We start from the raw sequence: 22,501 nt of genomic DNA on the forward strand, positions 1-22,501 counted from the left end.
CTTCCAACAGCTAAAAGGGTTCTTCCGGGTTCTATTACTTCTCACTGTTTTATTTGCTTCTTGAGAGCTTTTAAATCCTTGTAAAACTTTTTCAATATTGTGCTTGTTCCAGTCAAGGGACTTGGAACAAGGGAAAGGCGTCCCAAGCCTAGGTGAAATTGGGGGTTATAGGGTTCGTTGTTAGCCCGGTGTAAAACAACGAGTTGGGTAGTGCACTCGCAAAACTACCGGACTGTAATCTTGGATTATAGTGGAAATTTCCAAAGGTGCTTTGGGGAGTGGATGTAGGAGCAGTGGAAGCTCCGAACCACTATAAAACCTTGTGTTTGGGATTGATTGTTCTCATACCTCTATCTTTACTTTAGTTCATACATTTGTGAGTTTTACTTTTAATTAGGCAAAAAGTTTTAAAACACCCAATTCACCCCCCTCTTGGGTGACCATCTCTGGGCAACAACTCTCTCAGAGGCGGAGTCGACTCTCTCAGAGGCGGCAGAAAGGCCGATTTCAAGGGATGCGCGCGAGTCGTCTCCACAGGACGCGGAGTCGTCCCCGCGAGTAAAAAGCAGACTTCTGGAGTCGTCCCCGAGGTAGCGGAGTCGACTCTCTCAGGGTATTCTAGAGGATGTCTTTTTCGATGATAAGGCAGCGGAGACGTCCCCTGAAAAAAGCGGAGTCGACTCTCTCAGAGAATTCCAGAGGACTTGTTTTTCGAAAATAAAACAGCGGAGTCGTCCCCGAGACAGCGGAGTCGTCCCCATGCAAAAAGTGCAAACATCCCGAGACGTCCCCGTAAAGTGGCAAGGCGACCCTCTCAGAAAAATAGAAAAACAAGCATTCAAACGGTTCATCATCAGAGTCGTCCCCGTAAAGCGCCGAGTCGACCCCAAACAACGTCAAAAGAAAAATCTTACAGCCGAGACGTCTCGCGTTGAAGCGGAGACGTCTCCGGAGCGCCTGGGACGCGACTGACACCTTTTTGCAGGTTTGTTTGAATTTCAAACGTTTCTTTTTTTGTGTCTAACGGCTATATTTGCTTTTTGGGCTATAAAAGGGAGCTCTTAAGTGCCTTCCAACAACTTCTCACCAACCCAACACAAGATCATTTAAGAGAGAAGTAAGAGAAAGAGGTTCAAGGGAGTTAGTGCATTCAAGTGAAGAAATCAAGTGCTTTCAAGCTTCCCAACTGATTTCGAGCTCAACTACTCTCTCCCGATCGGCATTCAAAGCTCACTTTCAAGACAACGCGATCCACATTGGAAGAACCACCATTTCCCACGCTTCCAACGGCTAAAAGGGTTCTTCCGGGTTTTGTTATTTCTCACTGTTTTATCTGCTTATTTAGAGCTTTCAAATCTTTTGTAAAACCTTTGGTTATTGTGCTTGTTCCAGTCAAGGGACTTGGAACAAGGGAAAGGCGTCTCAAGCCTAGGTGAAATTGGGGGTTGTAGGGTTCGTTGTTAGTCCGGTGTAAAACAACGAGTTGGGTAGTGCACTCGCAAAACTACCGGACTGTAATCTTGGATTATAGTGGAAATTCCCAAAGGTGCTTTGGGGAGTGGATGTAGGAGCAGTGGAAGCTCCGAACCACTATAAAACCTTGTGTTTGCGATTGTCTGTTTTCATACCTCTATTTTTACCTTAGCTCATACATTTGTGTGTTTTATTTTTAATTGGACAAAAAGTTTTAAAACACCCAATTCACCCCCCTCTTGGGTGACCATCTCTGGGCAACAGTCTCCCTTGGGACAAAGCTTGCCTAGACATCAACTGAGCCACAGAGCGAAATTGGTACAACTTTCGGTGATCTTCGTCCTATTGAGCTCGAATGTTCCTAGGGACCAACGTCTAATTGATTTTAATTAAGGTGATAGCTATGTGCAAATTGGTTCACCTAATTTGGGCAAGAATCTGGTGATGAAATCCAGTTCTTATCTTGTTGGGGTAATTGCCCTTACTATGTGCGGATTAATTGGTGTATGTGTATCAAGCATGCATTCACACTTTTGCTGAAATTAAAATCAAACAGTCACCACAAAAGGGAATTAATTTAAATAAGAAAGGTTTAGAGGTTACCAAAGGAAATTTTTCCAGCAATTTTGAAAAAAAAATTAGGCAAACCTCGACAGCATTCCTTTTCCAGCAGTTCCCTTTTTGATCATCCCAGATTTTTTTTCGATTCCTGATCAAGAAAAATCAAAAATTAGTAAGAGAGATGAACGAGATAGGAAAAGTAACAAAAATAGAGAATATTTTTATTTTATTTTAGATATATATATATTATTATTATTATTTTTTTTGAAAGTTTTTTTTTATTTTTATGAAAAGAAAACAACTATGCTAGCAATCCCCGGCAACGGCGCCAAAAATTGATAGTCAACTTTAAAGACCACGCAATAGCACGTATCTGGTAGGATAGTGATTACGGGTATCGATCCACAGGGATTGGGGTATAGTTGCTTTTCTTTAAAATAAAATAAAAATATTTAAAAGGAAGAGTTTGTGAAGAAAATTACTCTAAGGAATTTAATAAATAAATGCAATTAAAATGATATCAGTTTGAGGAAAACTTAGGGCAAGGAATTCACCACCAACATCGGAACAAGGATTATTTGTATTTTAATCTATTCTTGGATTAATATGCAAATTGGCTACAAGCCTAATAAGCATTTAAATAAAAATCTCACAAAAGTAATTTAGGCATAATCCATCTTCAGTTGGCATGCAATGTCTACCCTAAACTAATGCGGTAGCACACCACATCTTCCTTAAGCATGGACTATCTTATATTTACCTAGTGATCATGAAGAACAGTTGTACGAACATCATACTTAAAATCACAGAAATTAAATATGATTCAAAAGAAGATATCCATTAAAAATAATAAGTTCATACAACCCCAAGAATATAAAATAAAATATAAAACTCGTGTCCCTTTGTTAGGGTTGCATCCAGCCCTAGTGAAGAGCTTAGGCTTCCATGCAGTGGTGGACGGCAGCAGTAGCACAGCAGCAGGACTTCATGGTGATTGGCTCCTTTGAAATATTCCCAAAATACCCAAACTCTTCTCTCTCCTTTTATTTTTTTCTTCTTCCCGTGGGAGCTTGTGGGATTCCGCCTCTGAGAAGATCTTGATGGGGATCAGTCCCCGGTGGGGAAGAGGGAATGCCCCCCCCCCCCGGTGGGGGAGTTATGAATGAAAGAGAAGAATGCCCCTCCTCGGTTCACGCCTGAGCCTTTTATAGGCTGAAACTCCCCCTCGCTCCTTCTCTGTTTCTTCATGGATAACGATGGCAGGGGCGGCCCAAGCCTTAGGCAACCTAGGCGGTCGCCCAAGGCCCCGGCTCGAGAGAAGGCCCCCGCAGCCCCGCGCGACGGCCTCGTAGGCTACTAGGCTCCTAGCCTTTCAGCTCGGCCTCCCGCTCCTAGCTAGCTACAGTGTCACTGTCTGTAGAGTAGAGGCAAGGCCGCAGGAGCCAACGGCTACCTCGACAAGACGCGGGTGCTCCACTCCCATCGGCCATCGCCCATCATTCCTCTCTGGCTCTCTTTAAAATCCTCATCGTCTCCACTTCTCCTCCACTCCTCAGTCCTCAATCCTCTTCTGTTCTGTACTTCTGTAACTCTGTTCGACTGGGTCTCTGGCTCTCTTTAAAATCCTCATCGTGCTCCCGCGCCTCCGCTAGTCCGCCTCCCAGTCCCCGCCTCCCCGGGCCCCGGCATCCCGCGACGGTCCCCGCCAGCCCGCCTCCCCGGCATCCAGGCGGTCCCACCGCCCGCGACCTCCTCGGCTCCTCGCCTCCCTCCCGGGCCCCCGGCTCCCGTGAGGCCGTGTCGCCGTGACCCCGTCGGCCCGTCCGGCTCAATCCAGCGAGCCGGCGAGGTCGTCTCCTCCACGGCTCCGCCTGAGCGCCTCCCAGTCCCCGGCAGCATCCCGGCGATCCTGCGAGGCTACGACCTCCTCGCCTCCCTCCCGGGCCTCCGGCCTCGGCTCCCGCCTCCCGTGACCAGTGAGGCAGAGGCAGTGCCGCAGGCCGCAGCCCGCAGGCCGCAGTGACCTCCACCGCTCCACGGCTCCACCTCCTTGCCAGTCGCCTCCCTCCCCGGCCCCGGCTCCTGTGACCATGTCTGGCCGTCACTCCCGTCTCCCGTGAGCTGTGACCTCCTTCGCTCCTCGCTCGCCCCCGGCCCCGGCTCCCGTGAGGCGTGAGGCCGTGACGGCAGACGGCGTGAGGCTCCCTCCCCGGCCCCGGCTCCCGTAGTCCCGTGAGGCCGTGACCCCGGCGGGCCCGTCCGTCCCCTCAGTCCCTCCCTCACGTCTGACGGTCTGACTTCTGAGACTGAGCCTGTCACTGTTGTCAGTCTGACACTGTGACGGTGACTCAGTGGGCATACACGGTGTGATTCTTCTAATCCCCTTTTGATTGTTATTCTTCTAATCCCCTTTGAATTATATTTTCAAATTTCAACATCCAGCGTTTAATTCCCCTAATTTTGTTGCAATTTCTATAATTTTGTTACAATTTTTCACTTCTATTTTATACTTATTAAAAATTTATTATTATTATTATTATTATTTTAAAAAAGGCCTAGGCCCCCAAATGTATTGGGCCGCCTCTGAACGATGGACCTTTGCCGTTGGCCGAATGCATGGATTCGTCCAAGATGATGGAGTTAATCCGGAGTAGAGAATCGTGGGATTTGGAGCTAATCTGGAAGCTGCATCTCGCAAACGGAATGAAGGAGAGATGAGAGAATCCGTGGATAGCTTGATTCAGCTGGGAGGGAGTTGTTCCGAAACAGGGGAGCTAGGAACGGAATGAGATGAAGGAAGTTCACTGGGAATCGGTTGAAACAAGATCCTTTGATGCTCACGGAATGGGAAAAGATCTTTGGGTGATGCAGATGAAATCTGGGAGGAGGTATCGTGGAAGATGAACACGGAATGGAAAACAGGGGATGATAAGGTTCGGATGATGTTCCCGGTTGGAAGAAATTCTGGGAAGATATGATTCGCTGGGATTTGAAGCTATCAGTGGATACTGGATTCAATCCGGAAGAAAGGAAGTTTGGGAATGGCTGGATCTATGGACGTGAAATGATCCGGAAGTGTTGTAGATCTGATCCGGATCCTTGGAGAAGCTCTGCTTGATTCGGGAGATGGATGCCGAGTCTGCTGATTCGTGAAGCCGGGATGATGACGTTGAATCCTAGCTGGTCGTGGGATAAGGATGAACTCGGACGGATTCGTGAGCTGGGAGGAAGGCTGCGGATGTTTGGGAGCTCTCTAGAACGAATTCGGGTGAAGAGGATTCGGCTGGGATTGGTTCTGTTATGAAACATGGGATGAGGATGCGGACGAGGATCTTGGACAGGGGAGATGATGATCTGGTGACGTTATTGAGAGCTTGGAAAGATGTAGATGAAGTTGGGATGAAGTTTGGTAACGAAAGTTGGGAGGAAGGGATAAAGCTGGATCTTTTCCGTGGATGAAGGAGTCGGGGGTCACGGGAGGATGAAGCCGAGGAAGAGATATGCATCGCGGGATGGCTTGCGGATGAGGCTGATCCAGAACAAGGGAGCTGGGACGGCTTCAACGCAGAGGATACGTGGTTTGTTTGAGGTTGTGCGGGCTGGGTTTTGATTTTGTCCCATGGATCATGCGACTCTATTCCAGAACAGGGGAAGATGCTGGGACGTTGGGGAGTTCATGAGATCAAGATGGGATTCTATTCCGAAGAAGGGGTAAGGCTAGATTCGTGAAGAGATAAGAGCATGCTTCATTTGGCTGGGAACCGGAAGAGGCCAATGCTAGAATTCTTTAGGATCCGTGCGGCTAAAGATGATATATTTTGAGATCTGTGAGACAATTGATCGAAGGGATTGTATTATTTTTAATGTTAAAACAGGAGAATTGGAATGAGTGGGAAGAAATTTAGGTGAACTTGGAAAGTACTGAATTTTGGAGAAGAGTTCTTGGAGTCGACTCCGGAGAATGTGAAATTGTGAAATGATGTAGTGTCCGTTTAGGCTTTACCTAATTGAGCTCGACTCGACCTGCATGCATTAAGCTTAATCAATAAATAATCAAATCAAACTTGAATTATCTTTGATAATTTATTAACATGCAATGATGAAGGTAACACATTTTTTAAGTTGAATTTACGAAATATGTGAATTAAAATAATGATAAGTGCTATGAATAAGATATTAATTTATGCACTATTTAGCACTTATCACTTGCTAAAAGCAATCTCTTCTAATTCCTCCCAGTCTTTCAAACTGATCCTTTCCAGTCTTTTCCTAACCAAGACCTTATAGATCCGTTGTTGCACCAGCAAATTCTTCACCCTTTGCTGCCATAGGGTGAAGTTTTCCTTGCCATCGAACTTCTCAAAATCTGCTTTGAGATTTTTCGAAGCCATAACACCAAATAGAGATTTAATGAACGCAGAAAATTCTATTTTGAAGGCTAACCGCAGACTTTGATTTTTCTTCACTGAATCAGCAACCAATAGCTCTGATACCAATTATGGGAGACCGAACGGATTGGATCCTAATCTTTAGAAGATGAACCGCTTCAAACCACAGCACCTGGAGACTTCCTTTCGCTGCTAGAGGCGTGGATCACTGGTTCTTTGATGGTGGAGGAGAACAAGAGCCGAGCGAAAATAGGCTCTTCTTCCTTATAGCCTAGGGTTCTTAGGGACGGCGGCTTACGTGCATGAGAGAAAGAGAAGAGAAGGGAATAGAGTTTTCAGGAAGAAAGGAGTATCATCTGATTTCATTCCATCCATACACAAAATACGTGACTGTATATATACATAGTTAATCATGACCCAAATCTAAAAACTTCCCTAGGCTAAACCACATGAGAAAGCACTCAACCCAAGCCCATGTATACCCATGACTTGCATGCTCTCTCTCCTTTTGAGCCTAAACCTAGCCCAATAATAGTTAGCCCCCTCAAGACCCAAATACTTGAGTCTCAAGCAGGTAGAAGACCAAATCCCGTCTCTACCTAAATCTGAAACAGACCAGAGGTCGACCCTTTAACAGCATGAGTCAACCTTTGCTCTTCAAGAGTCGACTCTTTAATAGCATGAGTCGATCCTTGCTCTTTAGGAGTCGACTCTTTAACAACATGAGTCGACCCTTGCTCTTCAGGAGTCGATTCATTAACAGCATGAGTCGACCCTTACACTGTTTCCACTGCAGTTTCTTGCATTCCTTACTTTGGATGTGCCACACTTGTGCCCACATCTCCACCACATCGGCGACGAGCTCATGTGACCCAGCCAGCTCGCCCACTTTAGCCGTGATGGCTGCCTCGGCGACCCCACCCAGAAGTAGACAAAGGCTGCTGAAGTCGACCTCGGGGCAGAGTCACTGTGCTTGATCGCGGCAGTTCTCAAAATCTCGGAGATGCTTGCTTTAGTCCATAGATGGACCTTTGCAGCTTGCAGACCTTGTGATCTCAATCACTAGAAGTAAAACCCAAAGGCTGCTCCATATAGATTTACTATATTTGTGGTGTTTGGTCTATATGCCTTGAACTTCTGCGTATATACTTATTATTCATTATCAATTATCAATCACACACACTGATTAAGTTTTATTCTACTGTATTTTGTTTAAAATTTTTGAAAAGCCCAATTCACCCCCCCTCTTAGGCTACATAGTTGGACAATAGCCAAAGTGGTCCACATCAAGTCCGATAATTCCTTTAGATATCCGTAATGGGCATAGTGGTCCGCTCGAGTTTGGTTATCATCCTACATCATGTTGCACAAGGCTATTTATAGTGGTAAAAGCAATTCACATCGAGTTTGGTGATCCTCCTAGATCAGAGCTCTCTTTGTTTAAAGGATTTAACTCCTGCTACACAAGAACTAAAGATGGAGAAATGCTTGCTTCCACGCCTCATAGCAGAAGCATTTAGCTTTGCTTGGAGTTGGTTTCTAGCTTTCATCATCCTTGTTATATGGTAGATCCTAGTCTCTAGATATAGGAGACAACTTTGCTACAAAAGTTGTTGATGCTTATGTTGAAGGCGTCACCAATCAGGACACGATCTTGGCGAGTTGGGCAATATTTTTTTCTAGTTGTGTGATATATTTCATTACCTTATCATCCATCAGGATAAAACTAGCAGCCATACTTGTCTTTGTTCTTCAATGTACTTCATGTAAGGATAGTCTTTCTCCTAATTGGTTGTATTGCTCACACGTCTAGACCATGAACTAAGGCTCCCATAAATGTAGAAGATCGAAACTCTAATACCAACTTGATCTGATCAGATTAAGTTGGAATTCTATTAGGTAAGAGCTTGGCTCTGATACCAACTTGATCCGATCAAGAAGAAATTTTTTTCTCAACTTGCTCAACTCGAATCTCTCAAAAAAACTAGAAGAAGTTGAAGAATTACTAGAGTAGGGCTTACGTCTTCTTTTCTTTCATTGTTCCTCCACACCCCCTAAACTGAGATATATAGCCCCTATTTATAATACTAGCGAGGTTCCTTTTTTCATAATTTTGGTTAGATTCCTTTTCTAGTTAAATTAAGACTATATATCCTAAAATAAATATAACTAATATAAATATTCTAAAAAAATTACATTTAGAAATATTCTAGAAAAAGATAAAATTCTTAAAAAAATATATCTCGACTTCTACATCAACTCCGTCTTCTATTATCCCACTTAATTCTTTTTAGATAGATAGCTACACTCGATAAAAATTTTACTTGAAAAGGAAACTTTTGTTTGACCAGTCCATTTTAGATCCTAAACAATGAAATTTTGATCTGATTAAACCTCTTAGGAGGTTAGCCCAAAGTTATAAATTTTGAAAAACTACCCCAATTTCAAAAAAAAAGATTATCTTAATCGAGTATCATACGACCAAGTTAGGGCCTCTAAAAGTTTGGCTTGCAACTTGGATTTTCGATATAGTTGATCTCACTCCTGAATCTTGTCCAACCCTAGTTGTAGTAGCCAAAGTAGTCAACATCAAGTCCGGTAATCCTTTTGCATATCCATAGTAGTTAGTCAATATCGAGTCTAGTAATCCTTTTAAATACTCGTAGTGGCTAAAATCATCCAAATCAAGTCTAGTAGTCCTCCTAGATCATGATGTCCATCCCTACTCATAGTGGTCGAAGTATTCCATATCGAGTTTAGTGATCCATCTAAATCAACATAACTGCTCACTTAAGGATCCCACGACTAAATAGACTCTCACCCTCTTATCTATATAAATCAAACCAAAAGAGCCTCGAGATAAGAGACTTTCACCTCACTTGTAGCTTGTAGCTCATACTTCTTCTTTCCTCCTTATTTCAACCTACCAAAGTTTTGCCTGACTTAAGTATCAAAGAATCCCCCACTGGATAAGTTTTGATAATCTCCTGATCATCTTCTTTGCTTGCAAATTGAATTCCACGCCGCACGGACCAACCAAGCCGGCCAATCTCCATCATCAATGTTAACTCCGTCAGTTCGAATTTTGGGCGACAACCAATTATATATGTGTTATATATAGTTCTTTAAGTGTGAGTGAAATTAGGAATAAATTTAAAATGCTCTTGAAATAAAATTTTTGATTAACATGAACAAAAAATAAACTGAAAGTAAAAATTTGAAAAAAAGTTAGACCGCAATTACTCTGACCAATAAAAGAGTCATTATGGAGTATCTTTGACCATCCTCTAGTTGTATCCCCATTCATGGAATAATATATACCGTAATAAAAGATCGCCTATCCGGACACGGTTTGTATCACCTTCCATGGCGAATTCACCGTTAGGTAACCCACCCGACAGATTTTTTTTTTGGTTTTTCAAATTTAGCTATCTTGCCGTCTTTCCTTGCTTTTCTTTTCCAATTAGATCTTTCCCCTCTGGTTAAGCACAGAAGAAACAACTACAAAGAGAAATTTACCGTGATTGAAGCATTACCTTCCCAAATCCCAAGCTCCATTTCATATGACTTCAAAGGCATAGTTTCCATTAACGGTGCAAATAGGTCGGATTGGACTGCGTCATGAGTGACCCCGACCTAATCTAGTTTCTTATTCAGATCTTAATTTCAGACCCCGACCTAATCCAATAGAAAATCTAGTCGGGTTAGATCGAGTCCACAACTACAATTTTTGATCCAATGGGTCATTCGAGTCGGATCAGATTTATGTATAACCCGATCCCAACCAAAAAAATTGGATCTGGTTTGGGTTTGGGTCGGGTCCGGTTCAAGTGGATTTATGTCTCTTACACTATAATCCTTTCATATGTTCACATTCTGTTTTCGTAAAAAAAAAAAATATAAATTCTATATAAGCTACAGACTATATCTGACATCATTAATATATATTTTTTCTAAATAAATCGTATCAACAAGTAATACCCTAATCATTGAATTTAGTGTATCACACATCTACTTTGTCTAGGTGGTATAAGCCAGCAAGATTAGAAATTTTTGCTCTCCATTTTAGCACTTAATTTTCAGTTATTTATTTTGTCTACTTGTTTTCTATTTTTAGTTTTTTAAAAAAGAATAAGAGAGACAAGATACCACCCGGCAATATTATTAAGATAAAAATTATGTACAAGAATATGTATATAAGATAAACAGTAAGGCAAGGTACCCTGTAGTTAACAAAAAGAAAAATAATAGAGATTCAGAATTTTTGATTCAGTAAACTTCTGCAACCCAGAAGACAAATACAAGAGATAATGTGAAAGTGATCATTGACAACGAGACAAACTTCTATATCAGGCTGAAAAGAGATGGCAGCAGCAAGAGAATAGCATAGAGTTAGGCCCGCTAACGAGCCGAGCTGCTCGGGCTTGGCTCGGGCTTGGCCTGGTAAAAGCTTGGCTCGAGCTCGGCCCGTTAATCAAACGAGCCCGAGCCCGAGCCCGAGCCTAAAATGAAGCTCGTTTAAACCCGAGTTCGAGCCCGAGCTCGAGCCCGAGCAGCTCACGAGCTCATTTGGGCTCGCGACTTCACTACCTGGTATCAAGCACGGAGCAAGCCGAGCCAATTCCGCACGGCTTTGGATTTGGTTTTCCGGGTAGAAGAGGCCATGCCGCCATGGTTCCTCTTCGAGGTGGGCTCCGGCTTCTGGTCCTCGTTGAAGAGGGCGAACAGGCAGACGTCCAGGTCCGCCTGCGGCCACCGCGACATCTCGGCGTTCCCCGACAGCACACGCCGCACGCCGCCCCTGCCCCTGTCTCGTTCGCATCCCCCTTTGATGGCCACCCCGTGTCAGAGACCACGACTTTAATGTCGTTGTACTTGAGGGCGAACATGGCGTGAACACGGCGTTGATCTGGGCATCGAACGACGTTCCCTGGCCTTCTTTTTTTTCCCCTCTTCCCTCCCCCCAATGGGCCCACCCGCACTTGCTAGCTTCTAAAAGCTCACACCCAGTTGCCGTACAGGACCAGTGCTTCGATATTGGTGCAGCGATGGGAAACTCCGGCACTCCCCCCTCTTCCCTCAAGCAAAATATCTGCCACTATTACTCGCCGCAGCAAAAAGCAATCAAACACCTCTTAAAAGATGTCACCGGCCCACTGCACTCTCCCATCTCCCGCACCCCTCAGCCTAGCCATGGTAGGATGTAATGGCGTCTTCGGCCGTGTCTGCGGCCGACGCCGTGCCGGTGGTGTTCGCAGCCAAAACCGGCGGCCGCCGCACACGACAAGGTGAGTCCACTCTTCTCCTTTTTTTTTTTTGTTCTTTCTTCCCTTCATTCTTCCCTTCTTTATTTCTTCTTTTTTTTTCTTCTCTCTCCCGCCCGCCCATCCCCATCCCCTGGTCGCCATCCCGGAGCTCGGGCTCACGCTCGGCCCGAGCGGCTTGGGTTCGGGCAAACGGGCTTTACGAGCCCGAGCCCGAGCCTTTGTTGTACCTACCGAGTCCGAGCCCAAGCTCGATACAAAGTTCGGTACCGAGCCCGAGCCTAAAATTTTGTGGGACGAGCCAAGCCGAGCCTGAGAAGATCGGGCTCGGCTCGGCTCGTTAACAACCCTACATAGAGTTGTCTTACACAGAGCGATGGACCATCTTTGAGGCCCATTTCAATGGATGTTGGCAATTTATTTTATTTGTTCACTCTAATTTTTTTGTTCATTTTTTAATGACGAACAGAGCATGCATGCTTTCTGTTCACACTCTGTTCACGCTTATGGGCCTAATGGATTTTCTGGATTCAGCTGGGGTCATACGGTTGGAAACTAAAAACTTTTCGAAAAATTAAATGGATCAAATCGAGTCAGGATCTAAATTTAGCAAACTCAGGCCTAGTCCGTAAAATAAAATAGCTCCAATCTTAAAATCAGACCCGGATCCATGGTTCTTTAACACAAATTGATTTGAGTCTAAATAGATTGTGTCGAATCGGGTCTTCTATCAATCCGACCCATTACAGCGTTAGGCATGCCAAAACAAATATCGTCGTTGTCCTATTAAGGACTTTTGTCCAACCCTTCAGCGGCTCAGCCCCACCCTTTCAGCCACCAAACCCCATCCATCCCCTCCAATCACCAATGAGCCCAGAGATCCAACTCCAAGGTCCCAGAAGCCCGGGCGAGGGAGGAGGCGGCGGAGGTGGTGGTGGAAGTGGCGGCTCTCAACCTAATAATAAATCGACACGGCCCATGGGATCCTCAGGCACCCTCCAAGAATCCATCCTCCCAAAACCCAATCCATCGAGCCCCAACAAGCTGACACTCATCCCCCTCATCTTCGTCATCTACTTCGAGGTCGCCGGCGGCCCATACGGCGCGGAGCCGGCCGTCGAGGCAGGGGGGGCCCTCCTCGCCCTCCTCGGCTTCCTCATCTTCCCCTTCATCTGGAGCATCCCGGAGTCGCTCGTGACGGCGGAGCTGGCCACCGCCATCCCGGGCAACGGCGGCTTCGTCCTCTGGGCGGACCGCGCCTTCGGTCGCTTCCCTGGCTTCATGATGGGAAGCTGGAAGTTCCTCAGCGGCGTCATCAACAGCGCCGCCTTCCCAGTCCTCTGCGCCGACTACCTTGCCCGCGCCGCCCCGGTGCTCGGCGACGGCGTCCCCCGCGACGCCACCGTCACCGGGATGAACCTCCTGCTCTCTTTCGTCAACTACACGGGCCTGACCATAGTCGGGTACACGGCGGTGGCGCTGGGGGTGGCATCGCTGATGCCATTCGTGCTGATATCGGCGATCGCCGTGCCGAAGCTCCGGCCGAGGCGGTGGCTGGAGGGTGGGAAGAGCAGGGACTGGAGGCTGTTCTTCAATACGCTGTTCTGGAATCTCAACTTCTGGGACAGCGCGAGCACGATGGCGGGGGAGGTGGAGAGGCCGGAGAGGACGTTCCCGAGGGCGCTGCTGGCGGCGGGGCTGATGACGTCACTGGGATACCTGCTGCCGCTGATGGCGGCCATCGGGGCGATCGATGCTCCGCAGGACGCGTGGGGGGACGGCTACTTCGCCGACGCCGCAGGTATGGACTGGAAGCCAAGGCTTTTTGCCGCTCTTCTCCCCTTTTTGCTCCTATGTCAATGGCGGCTTTTTCTTCTTCTTCTCTTTCCGGTTGAAGGCATGCTCCTAACGAACAAAAAATCATCTAGGGCGGACGTCAGATAAATAAATATGGAGCTAACTCCATATTTTATCATATCTTTTAGTATGTATTTTAAAAAAAAACTCAAATATCATAGACTCATACTAATGAAGTGTCAGTCTCATGTTTAAAAAAAATAAAAAAAAAATGTGATACATACTACATGGCCAAGTAATACACACCAAACAAATTAGTCATTTACAAATCAATTAACATATGTAGGTAAATCGATATATAGTTTCAAGAATATTGTGTTCACCAGTACACAATATGCAGTTAGATGATGCACACTAATTGATCATTTAGCAACCTACTACACATCTCAAAACAAATTGATATATAATTTCTAGAATATCATATTCACTATTATACATTACATAGCTGATGATACATACTCACCAACTTCCTACCATATGCTGTAAGCTTATTTGATAGTGATTCAATACACACCTCTTGGTAAATCAATACAAAGTTTTTAGAGTATATTTTTTACAGTATACACTACATGGTCAGGTAATACACACTAAATAAATTAATCATCTCGCAAGCTAATACACACCTTTAGATTAATCGATATATAGTTTTCAGAATATAGTATTCATTAGTACCAATACAGGATTTCTTAACTTTCTCTAATATAAGAAATTATATATATATTGTTTCTTAGATTTTATAAACTCTTAGGTGCAAAGATTCTAAAAATAGAGGGATTTGGAGGAGGAGAAATAAACTAGGAAGGAGAAAAAAGACCTCACGGATGTGATAGACAACTTGATAAGAAGGAAGATAGATGGAGAGGTTGGATAAGGAAGAAGAAAATACAAAAGGTCTCTCTTTATGAACGATCTCTTTTGGCGAGTGTAGTTTCTGTTTTTATTTTGTTTAAAGTTATGGGATTGAAGGACTCTATTAATAGTTCTATCTTTATTAGACTCTTGCATTTTCTCTTTAAGATGGGCGCTAGAAGAAACGTAACAAAATAGAAATTCTGCTCTATATGATATTCTATAGTGCTCGCCCTATATGATTTTTGTTTAGCTCCTCCTAGGGGTGCAAATGGGTTAGGTCAGACTAGATCATGAGTCACACTGACTTAACCTAGTTTCTTATTTATGTCCTAATTTTGGACCCAACCCAACCCAATAGAATATCGAGTCGGGTTGGCTCGGGTCCACGGTTACATTTTTTGACCCAATGGATTATTCGGATTGGCTCAGATCCATGTATAACCCGGTCCCAATCTAGAAAATTCGAGTCTGGTTTAGGTTCAGGTCAGGTCTGTTTGTTCGGGTCTGTCATCGGCCACCTGCACTCCTCCAAGCCCCTGTCCACCAGACCCTCTATCGCCTTGCCACCCGCCACAGCCCCCTCTTCATCATTTGCCTTGGCTCCACCCTCTGCATCGCCTCCTTTTGGAACATCGCCGTGAGCTCTTCAAGACCCACGACATCGCCATCAAGGTAACAACAATAGAGTCACGAGGATGGCAGCTAGCACGACATCATCAGGGGGCGGATCGAGTTCGCCAGAATTCAGATCATCCAAATTTCAAATGGATCAGGTCGGATCGGATCAGCCAAAATTCAAGAAAACAATATCTGATCTCGAAAATAGAATAGGTACTATCAAAAAAATAATATCTCGGACCTATTGAATGGGTATTATTAAGTGGGGTTTTGAATGGGTATTATTTTTGGAACAATCGGAGGGATTTATTTCGGACCTATTTATTAGCATTACTTTATTAGGGAATATTCTTTTTCCGGGCTGGCTGGTTGGTTAATATAAGGTTATAAAGATACCACGAGGCGGTTGTTCGGATGGCACCGCCCTCCTATTCGGACATGAAAATCGGGGTTCCATTTTGGTTTGTATCCAGCTTTGACCAGCGGAGAGGTCCAGGATCCAAGGAGGAAATTAACCCCAAATGTCAAAAAAAATAATATGGTTGCAATAATTTATGTGGATACGTCATCCGTTGATTGCTACCATCCAAGATATTTTTAAATATATTTTCTAAAAGAAGGCAAGATGCAATGGGAAGAGTCAAGGTCTAGCACGTTAATATCCGTACACTTTGACTTATAAGGTTTGGGCGGGGTCATATCTGGAACAGGTTTTATGCGAACTTTGTAGGACTTGACTGGTTGGTGCTCGCAAATATGTATCTCTGCCATTCCAACGTGCAACAGTTTATCGGTTGTTCAACGTCTTGATGCTTACATGTATTGATGAATACTCTAGTAGGAAATGTGATTTGGTTTTTTAAAACTTAATAATGTTTGAATGTGGCGTATCATACTTCCTAAATATTATAAATATTTCAATAAGGCATTTTGTGAATATCAAGTTCCAACTCAATAACCAATTAGATTAGATGTTCAGTATCTAAGCAGTAACATATGTTTCAATTAATTATTGTAGGGTAGATAACACCCAAGTAGGCCCCTGAATAGCTGGGTCAGATTTTTTTTTATTTTTTTGATAGACCAGATGATTCATACTTGACGAGTGCAAATGTACCCAATAAAATCAAAAAAATAATATCTCGGAGTGCTCAGAGCAACTCCCCATCCCCAACCCATAAGGTACTATCAACATGGCTGGTCACATAGGCGGCCACCCAATTCGCAGCCTTATTAGTTTCACAAAATAAATGCTTGGCCTGGAATGCCCCTTCATCCCTCGTCATAGCCCAAATATCTCGAAGCAGAGGGTGGTTGCTGCAGGCACCCCTCGAATCCCCCGGATCCAGTTGATGATTGTGGCCGAATCATCCTCCAGGATAGCTGGGCCATATTTTTAACTAGTGTTATCTTCTTGGCTTATTCGTGGTGTACAATTTTGCCCTAGCCAGGAGTGTCAATAAATCATTTGCCTTATTTTGAACCAGTCTTGTGTGGAAGCAAGGTTGGTCAAGTGGATCTATACCAGCCAATCAGAGCCACAGCTTCCCTATAAAATAACGAAGGCTTCCATCACCGATACACTTGAGATATTTTCCTACCAGACCAAGGTGGCATAAAGTAATTCACCAGTTGCTTGGGAGTTATAAGTGGATTAATTATTTTTAGGGCGCGAAGCTGGAGATCCTCATCCTGCAGCTTTATAAGATTCAAAATAGAGTTGGGGAAAAAGATACAAGATCCTTAATCTTAAGCAATATGGCCTATCTTGTTCATAAAAATGTTACAAGTTAGTCATGTAGCATATTTGTTTCTTCCCCTGCCTGTTTCACCTATGCGCTCTTCCGAATAGGGCTGTTAAGAGGGTTGGTAGCACTTGCTGGACAGCTCGGTCCAGAAGGCTAGGATAAAATCACTTGCATTGTTTTGTGGTTCAAGAAAATTATGTTTTGGAAAATGCTTCTGATAGAAATGTTGTCTGGGCCCAATAGCTTGGTTGGCAACTTGCTAACAAGCACTTCTTGTGTATGGCCTGTTAATTCCTTCTAGTCATGCCAACCCTTCCACATGGCAAAATGATCCTTTTGTGTGTAACCAGCGTACTCTCATCTCATTGCTCATTTCCTGAGAAGCATCATCATTAATCTTTAGTTATACAATTTTTTGAGTATAGGAGAATTTTATTGCATTTGCTAGTAATAACGAGAACAATGGACATTCAATTCACAGCTTCATTAGTACTACATTATGAGAAATAATTTACAGCCCCCTCTGCTCCTCTCCAAGCCAACTCCTGGCGAGATGCTAAACCTCTACCTTGTTGTTTCCTCGATCGACATAAGTTCAATCCTGGTTTGCGAGAAAGCCAGTGTCCAAAAGCCTATATACTATATGTAAGGTGGGTCCTCCGAGATGCAGAGATAAGATGCCACAAGTTGGTAAAGGTGGTCTGCATGCTCATCATCTTAGCAAGAAGACTCCAGCCACATTTTTTGGCTCACCCCATCACTGTCCTCTTCGACCAACCGCTAAGGCAAGTCTTGCAAAAGTTGGATTTGTTAGGAAGGCTGGTTAAATGGGCCATGGAGCTCAGTGAATTCAACATCCACTACCTGCCCAAACCCTCTATCAAGGCGCAAGTATTGGCAGACTTCATCATAGAGTGCTCGGAGGTCAGCACACTGCTAGTGGAACACAAGCCAAAGGATTTCTGGACACTCCATGCCGACAGATCCTCTAACTTAGATAAAAGTGAGGCTATGTTGATCTTAACCATCTCGGAGAGAGTTATTGTACAGCATGCACCGTGCTTCAACTTCAAGGCCTCGAATAATGAGGTCAAGTATGAGGCTCTCCACACCGAGTTGAAACTGACCTAATAACTCCAGGTCCAGCACCTAAAAACTTTTACTGATTCCTAGTTGGTTGTTAGGTAGGTCCAAGGAGACTTCGAGGCAAAGTCCCTAGTGATGGCGCAACAGTAGCAGTTAGCGCATGAACCTGTTGCATGAGTAGTTGAATTGCTCAGGGTCTACCGTCGGGCTTGCTTGCAGTTCTGGTGGGGGTGGAGCCCTTCGGGGGCTCTGTAAGAGCCATCGAACTTTTCTGGTGTATTCGGCTGGGTGTTAGAAGGTGCCGGTTGTGCCCTTTGAGACTTCATAGCAACAAATTATTCACTTTTTAAAGATGAGACCTCCTGTGATGGGATCTATCCCTTCTTCTAGCACCAATCTATTGCCGCTAAAAACCGACTTATCCCAAACACCAAATGAGAGAGATGCTAGAGTGCTTGACAACGGGTTGTTCTGGTCGTGCAAGGCCACGATTTAGAGCTGAGAGTTCCATCAGGGTATAAGAATCAGGCATGGGTATTTTCCACGCAGATCATGTCATGCTCGTTTTGCTAGGGTGATCTTAGTAGCCACTTGAGATTTCGGCCGAGGTGTCGGTAGTGATAGAAAATTTTGTGAAATTCAAAGTCAGTCGCAGGCTTATGGGTTTGCAAGCTTTAGTTGGTGATTCAGATGCTTCGTGGCAGGCTTGGTTTGGCCGGCTCTCCATATGAGTTGTAGCCAATTTTGAGACACATCAAGTATAATACAAGAATAGTATAAAATTGTAATATAATACTATGATATTATAAGAATACAGAAAGTGCTTGTTAGGCTCCAAAAAGTGTTTTTTTGGCCCCTCCAAAAGCAATCCTAATTGGGGCCTTCTTTGTATTGAAAAAATATATATATATAAATCTTGGGAGGAATTTCAAATTCCTATGAGGGCATAAAAATGCAACTTTGCATAGTTAGATTAGAGTAGAAAGCTGGGACAACTGGGTCACTCCAGACTTTCCAATTTGTTATGGTTGATTACACCATCGAGGATTAGGCCTATGGATGATTATCTGATTATTTATGTCAAATTCTGAGCCCCCAGACTAGATTCAAAATTTTTAAAGAATATAACTTTCTTAGAAAAAACCATAGAAAGATGAATGCAGCGTCAACTTAGACAGCATTTATTTTCTTCAGCAAACATCTGCAGATATATTAACGAAATTTAGGGTTCTTTGAACTGAATTTGTCTTACTGGCAGCCCTAAATTTTGCTAATCAGAGACTTAGAGAAGAAAGCTCTTTGGATCATTTGAAGAGTTTCTTATGTTTTTTCTTGTATCCACTCTCTCAAACTTCTCCTGCAGGCATTATTGCTGGAAAGTGGCTCAAGTATTGGACGGAGGTGGGAGCGGTGTTGTCAGCGATTGGGCTCTATGAAGCTCAACTGAGTAGCTGCGCATTTCAGCTGCTGGGGATGGCTGAGCTTGGCTTGCTGCCTCGCGCCTTCGCCTACAGGGCCAAGTGGTTCAAAACCCCCTGGCTGGGGATCCTGACATCGAGCCTCATCACCCTCGCCATTTCCTTCATGAACTTCGATGACATAATCTCGTCTGCAAACTTCCTTTATAGCCTTGGGATGCTCTTGGAGTTTGCTGCATTCCTGTGGCTAAGAAGGAAGGACCCCAACCTTCAGCGGCCTTACCGCGTGCCCATGAGGCTCCCAGGCCTGGTGCTCTTGTGCTTGGTTCCCTCAGCATTCCTGCTCTTTGTGATGGCCATTGCAACCTGGAAGGTGTTTGTGATCAGCGCTGGGCTGACAGTGTTAGCTGTTGGAGTTTATTTTGTACTGGGATTTTGTAGGAATAGAGGATGCCTGAAATTTAACAATGGGGAAGAGATGGGTGAGGAGAAGAGACAAAATGAGGAAAGAGATGAGGTGTGAGGGTTGGGGCTTGTAAAATTGTGAAGGACAAAATCAAGCCCTGAATATATTGCAAGGATACTGAATCCTCTATAACACCCAAATCGTAGGAATGTAATATTGCGTGATTTATAATTTTATAATCATTTTTATGTTTACTCCTGTCCTAGAAGATGGTTTTTCGTTTTTATGGTAACACAGACAATCAATTAGACAACAGGCTTGGGACTCGAGGGAGAAAAAGTCGGAATAGAGCTCGGTAAGAGACTCACAGTATGCACTCACTGTTCAGTTTTTGCCTTCTCTTTCCTTTCAAAAAACTCAAGCACTCACCATCATTTAACCTAAGACACTCGAGCTTGACTTGAGTTTGGTAGGAATCTTAAGTTGGAATTAGTCTTGATTCAAATTTAATGGAACCAGACTCCAACCAACATGCTCCATGAATTGAAGTTTAATTTTAAACTGAGCTAAAAATTAAGTAATAAAGTCTAGTCCACATTAGTATTTCTAGGTGTCAACCTTCAGCATGCTCTTCATTCAGAGACACATATTTGTGTCAAGAAAGCCATATTTGCGAGTGATGGACAATCTCAAGTTCTATTCACAATTGGCATGTACAGGTGGACTTGAGATGGCCGCCAATCACTCTTAAAAGTGAAGGTTTAGGATGCAATTGTTCTGTTGGAAACCTGCCCATGCCGCAGAAAATTAAAATAATTTCAGATGCAGCAGAACTGGCATGCACGGGATCAACGTTCATCCTATGAACGTTATTGAAAAACCGTTCGTAGATAGATTAGAATTAAAAAAACTTTTTAAACCATTAGAAAGATTAGATCTTCACCTTGTGCGGGTAGATGATCACCGCAAACTGAAGTTCGTGGTTTAGGATGATGGTTCGCTTGAAGCCGTTCACGCGTCCGGCCTCTACGGGTATACACACGAAGTAGAGATCTGATCAAAGCTTCCTTGTCTCCCCGGGGTGCTAGCTCCCTTGCAGAGACAACTTTGGATGGCTGATTTCCTCCCTTTGAATCAACTCTTGATTATGCTTGGGAGGAGGAAGAAGAAGGAGGAATCTGGATGAAGAACCAAAAGCTAGACCTGCAGCCTTTCCCCTTGCTTGCATTGGAACTCAAGAGAGGGAGAGGAGGGATGCCGCCAAGACTTTCTTTGCTTTTCCCTTGCTTGCGGCTGAAGACCAAGGGGAGAAAGGGTGGCCACGAGTTGGAGAGGGAGAGGGCTTCAATCATTAGCCCTAGGGTGCCGCCCACATCCCTTTTTAAAGCATGAAGGGCTCCTACAAATTAGGAGCCCTTGATACTTTTCCGAGAGGGGCGCCGGCCCCTCTTGTGTTGCCGCACCAACAAAGCAAAAGAGGAGGGGCGTGCGCCCCTCCCTCTTGGCTAACCCTAGTCCTCCTCTAAGGAGGATTAGGAGGTCTTCTAGTGGCTAAGTCCTAATCTAATTAGGCTTAGTCCAAGGTTTAACCAATTTGGGTTTTATACAAGTCCTAATCCAATTAGAACTTGAATGAACATGACTCAATTGAACTCTTCAATCCTAACCCAATTAGGAGTCACCTTGATTCATTAGGTTAATGATTAATTAGGACTTAGGAGATCCTAATCCAATTAGGACTTATCTAATTTTAGTCCTAATCCAATTAGGACTTATTTAATTTTAGTCCTAATCCAATTAGGACTCTTATTTGAATCCGAAGTCCTAATCTAATTAGGATTTCTAGGAATCCTATTCTAAGTAGGAATCCAAATTGAATTCAAAATCCTAATTCAATTAGGATTGTAGGAATCCTACTCCAAATAGGACTCCCAGTCATACTCCAAGTAGGACTCCCAGTCATACTCCAAGTAGGACTCCCAGTCATACTCCAAGTAGGACTCCCAGTCCTAATACAATTAGGACTGCAGGAATCTAAGTAGGATTTGTATTTAAGTCCAATTAATTTATTCCCTTTATTCCTTCTTCTACTGATTATCAATCGAATTGATTACTCGTGATTCATAATCACTTTTCAAACATTGGATCGGTCAATACTTCTAGTGTGTGTGACCCCATAGGTTCTATTCTGACTGGTAGTAAGATATATTGCGATCTCTATCACAACATCATTGAAAAAACTCCTTTCAATGGGTTGGAACTATTAGATGTATGCCCTAGAAGCCAATCTGGCTGACACATTGTTAATTCTAGGGACATAATTTTGTACTTTACTATTTATTATTGAATGAATAAAAGGCATCTTTTCAATTATATTATTTATGTGTCTATGAATCGTCCAAGAAATTAATAAGATGATGATGCATATTCTCAAGAGTTGAGAATTTGAGCCATGTATCATTGGTGATTAATTTCTAAATGCTCCTGATCAATGGATCATCACAAGGACGGTGATTGATCCGATCAGTGCACAGATCACTTTCTTATAGGATGGACGAGACTTGAGTCCATAGTGTAGGGACACTGAAATGATAGTGCAGGTGCTTGTTAGAGAACAAGGGTACTGAGCGTGACCAAGACAAGAAGTCACTTGGATGTCTATCCACTCGTCAGTGACTTGCTTGATGTTGCAGTAGTATGACTGGTCCTTTGACCTGCGGTGCTTCAGCTACTCACAGTGAGATTATTGTAGTTTGACTACACGTATACATGGTCTCTAGTCATATGGGTCCTTGTAGTGTAGATTGGCTGCATTAAGTTCACTGTAGGA

General features: G+C 43.9%; 1 protein-coding gene across 1 annotated transcript; it reads left to right on the forward strand.

Annotated features, from left to right (window-relative positions):
* Nucleotides 1-12,459: 12,459 nt before the first annotated feature.
* Nucleotides 12,460-19,925, forward strand: PUT4 (Amino acid permease family protein). Its single transcript, XM_008791130.6, has 2 exons — nt 12,460-13,487; nt 19,211-19,925. Exons 1-2 carry the CDS (start codon nt 12,554-12,556, stop codon nt 19,786-19,788), a joined length of 1,512 nt encoding a protein of 503 aa, XP_008789352.1. The 5' UTR covers nt 12,460-12,553; the 3' UTR covers nt 19,789-19,925.
* The last annotated feature ends 2,576 nt before the right edge of the window (nt 19,926-22,501 follow it).

This window comes from Phoenix dactylifera, chromosome 18, assembly GCF_051530095.1.
Source record: "Phoenix dactylifera cultivar Ajwa chromosome 18, Ajwa_hap1_PhDact_Kaust_v1.1, whole genome shotgun sequence".
Lineage (NCBI taxonomy): Eukaryota > Viridiplantae > Streptophyta > Magnoliopsida > Arecales > Arecaceae > Phoenix > Phoenix dactylifera.